This window comes from Camelina sativa, chromosome 9 (assembly GCF_000633955.1).
Source record: "Camelina sativa cultivar DH55 chromosome 9, Cs, whole genome shotgun sequence".
In the NCBI taxonomy this organism is placed as follows: domain Eukaryota; kingdom Viridiplantae; phylum Streptophyta; class Magnoliopsida; order Brassicales; family Brassicaceae; genus Camelina; species Camelina sativa.
In genome coordinates, this window is record NC_025693.1 from 17945474 (window position 1) to 17952285 (window position 6812).

General features: G+C 38.8%; 2 protein-coding genes across 3 annotated transcripts; one reads left to right on the forward strand and one right to left on the reverse strand.

Moving 5' to 3' along the window:
• Positions 711–3787, forward strand: LOC104711271 (L-galactono-1,4-lactone dehydrogenase, mitochondrial). The gene is made up of 6 exons (XM_010427962.2): positions 711–1376; positions 1495–1745; positions 2001–2186; positions 2280–2700; positions 3047–3187; positions 3445–3787. Exons 1-6 carry the CDS (start codon positions 711–713, stop codon positions 3601–3603), a joined length of 1824 nt encoding a protein of 607 aa, XP_010426264.1. The 3' UTR covers positions 3604–3787.
• On the reverse strand, positions 4115–6050 carry LOC104711272 (dnaJ homolog subfamily B member 1-like). Of its 2 annotated transcripts, none has more exons than XM_010427964.1 (2): positions 5273–6050; positions 4115–4849 (listed from the first exon to the last, which is right to left on the reverse strand). In XM_010427964.1, exons 1-2 carry the CDS (start codon positions 5902–5904, stop codon positions 4408–4410), a joined length of 1074 nt encoding a protein of 357 aa, XP_010426266.1. In that variant the 5' UTR covers positions 5905–6050; the 3' UTR covers positions 4115–4407. The 2 variants fall into 2 exon arrangements, with proteins under 2 accessions (XP_010426266.1, XP_010426265.1); XM_010427963.1 differs by having other exon boundaries at positions 4115–4852.

Below are 6812 nucleotides of genomic sequence, written 5' to 3' on the forward strand. Positions count from 1 at the left end.
ATGATTGCTGTTAAATTGTCTACTTTTTTGGCTAATTGTATATGAATTTCAAAATACCAAAAACTTACATTGTTCAATAGTATGAAGTATGAACTATGATCGAATCATCTACAAAAAAAAAAAAAAAGAATACGAATTATATTTGATCTCATATTAACTATACAAAATAAAGCGATTTAAATGCACAATATGATTCCAAATTAAGGTAAACTTGTTTTACGTACATCATATTAATTAAATGTTTAGTCGATTCTTTGTACATCCATTATATCGTAATTGGATTAATAACTTAGTAAATCCTTTCAAAAACCGACAAAATAATACAAAACAACTATTCAATTTCGAATATTACCAGAAATATTGTTTTTAGGAAAAACTACAGTTGCAATGACTTAAGACTCAAAAAAAAAATGAGGTGGCTTTGCTACTTTTTGTGTAGTCACTCCGGAGGTGACAAACTAAAACTGAAATAGAGTATCTATCTGGCTTCGTTCATATGGAATCAAGACCATCTGATACCAAATCAGAACCATCTACTGACGGGGATTTTGAGGGCTAATCTGATTAAACTGATTATAACGGGTCAAATTATGAAAATAGAAATAATATCAGGGCATAAGTGGAAACTTTCCTAAATCACTAAACCCGATCCTTTTCTACTGTACAAAGAACCTTTCGCTCAGGTTCAGATCGCCTGACGTAAAACAAAAATGCTCCGGTCACTTCTTCTCCGACGCTCCGTCGGCCGTTCTCTCGGAACATCCACCATCCGTCCTCCATTTCCTCCTCTCCGTACTCTCTGCACATCCGGTCAAACATTGACTCCACCACCGCCGCCGCCGCCACCACCACGTCCTCCGCCTCCGGTTTCGTCCACCGCCTCAGAAGCCGAATTCCGTAAATACGCCGGATACGCAGCACTAGCTGTCTTCAGCGGAGTCGCTACCTATTTCTCGTTTCCGTTCCCTGAAAATGCAAAGCATAAGAAGGCTCAAATCTTCCGTTACGCTCCATTGCCTGAAGATCTCCACACTGTCTCTAATTGGAGTGGTACTCATGAGGTACAGACTAGGAACTTTAATCAACCGGAGAATCTTGCTGATCTCGAAGCGGTTGTCAAGGAATCTCATGAGAAGAAGTTAAGGATTCGACCCGTTGGATCGGGTCTCTCGCCTAATGGGATTGGTTTGTCTCGCTCCGGGATGGTGAACTTGGCGCTCATGGATAAAGTTCTTGAGGTGGATAAAGAGAAGAAGAGAGTTACGGTGCAGGCTGGGATTAGAGTACAGCAATTGGTTGACGCCATTAAGGACTATGGTTTGACTCTTCAGAACTTTGCCTCCATTAGAGAGCAGCAGATTGGTGGCATTATTCAGGTTTGCATACTCTTCTCTCCCTTGTGTGGATTGTTAGGGTTGTGAAACTAATGGAGAGTCTGAAACAGCTTCGTTTGTGCTTTTGAAGTTTAGGCTCTAAATTCTTGTTTATGCTCAGGTTGGGGCACATGGGACAGGTGCTAGATTGCCTCCTATTGATGAGCAGGTGATCAGCATGAAGCTGGTCACTCCTGCAAAGGGAACAATTGAACTTTCAAAGGACAAAGATCCAGAGCTCTTTTATCTAGCTCGGTGTGGCCTTGGTGGACTTGGAGTTGTTGCTGAGGTCACCCTCCAATGTGTTGATAGACATGAACTTGTGGAGCACACATACGTCTCAAACTTGCAAGATATCAAGAAAAATCACAAGTTAAGTGTTGCTAACTTTCGCTACTTTAGTCTCGATTTTATGCCTCCAGTATACAAATTTGCTTCTGGTCATATTATCAGAGAAGTATGAGGTTGATGCAAGAGCTTTGAATTTTTTCACTTTCTAGTTGCTACCCCATTCATTTGGCAAAGTGCATTTCTAGCATTTTGGAACGCACTCTCTCTACTATGGAGCAGATTGATCCCATAAATTGACTCAGGGTGTAACGTTTGTTTTTGTTTCTGGCTGTTCAGAAAATTGCTCTCTGCAAACAAGCATGTTAAGTACCTATATATTCCTTATACCGATACAGTCGTGGTTGTAACATGCAACCCTGTATCAAAATGGAGTGGGCCACCTAAGGACAAACCAAAGTACACTACAGATGAGGCTGTAAAGCATGTCCGTGATCTCTATAGAGAGAGCATTGTGAAGTATAGGTATCGTTATGCTTTAAGTCTTATGTCTAACTTGCTTTCTCTAATGTGGAGGACTGAATGAAATACAAAATAATATCTCACCATTGTGTGTAGGGTCCAGGACTCTAGTAAGAAGTCTCCTGACAGCAGTGATCCAAACATAAATGAACTTTCATTTACAGAGCTGAGAGATAAGCTGCTTGCCCTCGATCCTCTCAATGATGTTCATGTTGCAAAAGTAAATCAAGCTGAGGCAGAGTTTTGGAAAAAATCAGAAGGATATAGAGTAGGGTGGAGTGATGAAATGCTGGGCTTTGACTGTGGTGGTCAACAGTGGGTATCAGAATCTTGTTTTCCAGCTGGAACCCTCGCCAACCCTAGCATGAAAGACCTTGAATATATAGAAGAGCTGAAAAAACTAATAGAAAAGGAAGCAATACCAGCACCTGCTCCAATAGAGCAGCGATGGACAGCTCGAAGTAAGAGTCCCATAAGCCCTGCATTCAGCACTGCAGAGGATGAAATTTTCTCATGGGTAACTCATACTTTCTGCCATTCTTTATTCTTTCATTTACTTCTCTTTGACTTTCATGAAAGTATAAAGAGATCTTGGTGTCAATCTCTGGGAAGCTTGTTTCGTGCCCCTCTGCCTTAGTGGTGGAGGCAAATATTTAAAACGTTGATGTCAAAATTTGTTCATAGACAAAGAAGAAAATGATGCTACATACTGTACTCTTAGGGGCTGGAGCTAGATTATTGTTTCACTTGGTAGATTCTTGCTATTTACCAATCTTGTTCTAGCACCGACTGTTAGCCACTTTTTTCTCTCTTAATTGCTATTCATCGGCACTTATAATGAGCTACACTACATTTTGTCTCAGGTTGGCATAATTATGTATCTCCCAACAGCAGACCCTCGCCAGAGGAAGGACATTACAGATGAATTTTTCCACTATAGACATTTGACACAGAAACAATTGTGGGATCAATATTCTGCGTATGAACATTGGGCTAAAATTGAGGTAATTTTTGATTTTCCAATCTAAATATGGGATTCTTGTTTCCCGACTTGCATATATCGTCATTTGATTCATTTCCACTTAAATCATGTCCTTCTGATTCACTCAGCTTTCTAAAATCTAGTAATTTAGTTAGATCCATTACTTTAACTGAACGGACCAAAAAGTCACAGTAAAAAATAAGCTAAGGAGCTGAGAGCATCTGTTGAGGTTATATAGACAAGTTCTAAAGTTTTCGGATTTATCTTTTATTTAATCAGATACCAAAGGATAAAGAGGAACTTGAAGCCCTACAAGCAAGACTCAGAAAACGTTTCCCAGTGGATGCATACAACAAAGCACGCAGGGAACTGGACCCAAATAGAATCCTCTCCAACAACATGGTGGAAAAGCTCTTCCCAGTTTCCAGCACTGCTTAAAACATTTTCATCAATAGGTTATTTCCTCTTTTTGGGATCCTATACATCTTTTAATTGCATCTAAGTGTTGTTAAGAAGAGGATAAGGAATGAGTGATGCCAAATATTTGTGACAACAACTGTACATTGAGTTTTACTACTCTTTCCACAGTTCCTATGAATAAACTTTGTTCCTCACTTTCTCATTCTTGTTGAGTTTATTATGACCCCTAAATCTCAGTTTCCCAAGTTGGTGTGGCTGTCTAGCATACAGCCACCAAAGGTGATTTATAGGGATGACCAATCTGATCCTGATTTAGGCTGCATGTCTTGGCTTGTGTATGGATTGGTAGGTATTCTATTGGTTTAAGATCTCTTCCACTGAAAACATTAGGCTTAGTTCTTAAGGCTTTCCATGGCCTTGATGATCTCAATGCAAAAAGCAAACAAAAGGAAATTCATAACTCCCATTACTCAGCTCTCTACTCTAAGCTTAGCATACCTAGTTATGACAAGCAACAACGGTAGGTATATATTTATCAAATAAGATTAATAGGTAACAAAGCATACCTTAATGTTTAAAGTAACACTGTCTAACATTATAAGGCAACGAAATCAAATCAAATCAAATCAATGAAATAATTAAACAAAGGGGAGAAAGGTCTAATAATTTCAAACAAGAGAAGTAAAAAAAAAAAAAGACAGAAGCAAAGCTTGTGTTGTTCTTCGGCTTTCAAATCCAAGCCTCCTTAGAAGAAACCCTCCTATCATTCACAATCTATATCATCTCCTCTACTTTTGCTATCTACATTCATCATCCACTTCTTCATGAGACACCACCAAGAACTCTCTTCAGGTCTGATTTCTGTTCCGTTGTGAGCCTTGTCGGGTATCTCACACTAAGCTTCAATCTCAAGTTACCTTTCTTTCCAGGTTCTTTAGAGATTGGCATTCCTTCGTTTGGAACAACAATCTCGTGATCGGGTTTGATGATATCCGTTAGTGGGATCATCAGAGTCCTTCCATCAAGCGTGATCAGGTTGACGGTCTTACCAGTCAAGGCTTCAAGTAGAGTTATCTCCTGATTGACCAAAAGGTCGTTTCCATCTCTCTTGTAAACAGGATGTGGCTTCTCTTCCACCACGAAAATAATATCCGCCGGTATGATTCCAGGCTCTTCGTTGCCTCTCTTAGGGAATGTGAGCTTTGTGCCTCTCTTCCACCCGGGTTTTATATCTATAGGCAAGATCTCCTCAACGACCCTCATTCTTCTACAAGATCAAACAGCAACGCAAATCATTAACAGTATTTAAAAATCCTGCAAATCAAACATTTTCTTACGGTTCAACCAACACTAAGCAAACATAAGTACGAGTATCCCCTTATGTCAATCCAAGGAAATGTCTCTTTCAAAGACTAATCAGTACCTAGATTCAAAACCTAAACATGCCATTATTGTCATTAAGCTTCATTCCTAAATTCCAACAAACAAAGTAACCTTTTTTTTTTCTTTCCAACAACTTCGATGTGATCACGCAGAACAATAACATCCAGAGACTCAAAATATAAGCTTCCCTCAGCCAAACCAATCACCAAAACTATCCAATTAGCCGTTTACAATTGCAATGCCTAAAAGATACTTCTAGCTCTCTTTATCTACATAGAGAGGGAGGAGATGAAGAAAGACATACCCAGAAGCATCGTAGACATTTCTAGATAAACGCATCTTCTTCTTGACACCATTATACAGATCCTCCAAACTCACAGGCAATGGATTCTCCACAGCTGGAACTCTCCTCATCTCACCGCTATAACCATTGGCTCCATAATTACCACCGCCGGTGTTGAAATGACCGTTCCTAAACGTTCTGTTTCCTCTCCCACCAGCATTGCTTCCTCCTCCTCCGCCTTCAGATCCAAAGAACTCAGCATATATATCCTCCGCATCTCTCGGGTTAAAACGAAACGACGCAGCGTTAGGAGGATGCTGCTGCCTATTCTGATGGAAGTGAGAATACCTCGCGGAAGAAGAAGACGAAGAAGCCTCAGATGAAGAAGTCGCCGCCGCCGCGGATGAATTAGGGATTTTGCCAGATTTGAGACCTTCCTCGCCGTAATGATCGTAGATCTGACGTTTCTGAGGATCGGAAAGAACGTCGTAGGCTTCGGAGATCCGTTTGAATTTCGCCTCGGCTTCGTCTCGGCGAGTCGAAGGGTTCTTGTCGGGGTGCCAAATCATAGCGAGACGCTTGTAAGCTTTCTTGAGATCATCCTCCGTCGCGTTGTGATTCACCTTCAGTATATTGTAGTAATCCACACCCATCTCTCTGTGAATCTCACAATGACTGAATCAAATTCTAGTTTTCGCCGGCGATTTAAAAATGATTTGGCCGTCGCCGGGGAAGAAGGAGGAGATGCGAAACAGATGCGTGGGAGACTAGGGAAAGCCAAAGGGAAGAGGGAAGGGTGTTTACACGTTACGTTAAAACTTAAAAACAATAAAAAAAAATCTTACTATCTTTATTTAATCTCAATTATTTTTTATTTAACCAAAATTTGTATCTGTTTTTTGGCTTATTTTAACATTCTTAATTTATAAATATGGAAAATGTTCTGATTTATTACATTTCTTATTATCTTATTCTATTTTAGTAGTATTACCTAATTAGCTTACTATAGTTTCGCCTCTTTCCATTTTCGTATTTATATTTTCCAAACTTGCTTAACGATATCATAAATTCATAATCGTCATATTTTATAAAAAAAATATATTTCGAAACAAAACAGGAATTAAACTACAAATATAGCATGTTTCTTTTAGATAAAAAAAATGCTCTCTAAAACAAATACACAATTTAAAAAAAAATTCATTTTTGCGTTTAATATTTAGATTATTATAAACATTCACACACACACAGAGAATTGAAAAATGGGATTTAAAAATAATATGAAAGGTCCATAATGATTGAAGTCCATAAAACAAATCTGTTGTTGTTCTATTTTTTTTTTATTTTTGATAAAAGGATCTGTTGTTGTTCTTCCGAGAGTTCTTATATGCATATATGCTCATGGAGTCATGGGAGAAGAAGGATAGATGTTTAAACAAGAACAAACAAAAAAAGAGGTCAAGCGTCATGTATCAAATCGTTGAGAACAGATAGAATGAAAAGCAAAAGGAAGTTACAGAATCATTCACTACGGATGCATTTTTTTTTTTTTTTTTTTTTTTTT

Coding starts and splice junctions, on each gene's coding strand:
- LOC104711271 (XM_010427962.2), top strand. CDS start 711: ATGCTCCGGTCACTTCTTCTCCGACGCTCCGTCGGCCGTTCTCTCGGA. Junction 1,746..2,000: donor GATATCAAGAAAAATCACAA/GTTAAGTGTTGC, acceptor CTGGCTGTTCAG/AAAATTGCTCTCTGCAAACA. Junction 2,187..2,279: donor GAGAGCATTGTGAAGTATAG/GTATCGTTATGC, acceptor CATTGTGTGTAG/GGTCCAGGACTCTAGTAAGA.
- LOC104711272 (XM_010427963.1), bottom strand. CDS start 5,904: ATGGGTGTGGATTACTACAATATACTGAAGGTGAATCACAACGCGACG. Junction 4,853..5,272: donor AATGTCTACGATGCTTCTGG/GTATGTCTTTCT, acceptor TTGATCTTGTAG/AAGAATGAGGGTCGTTGAGG.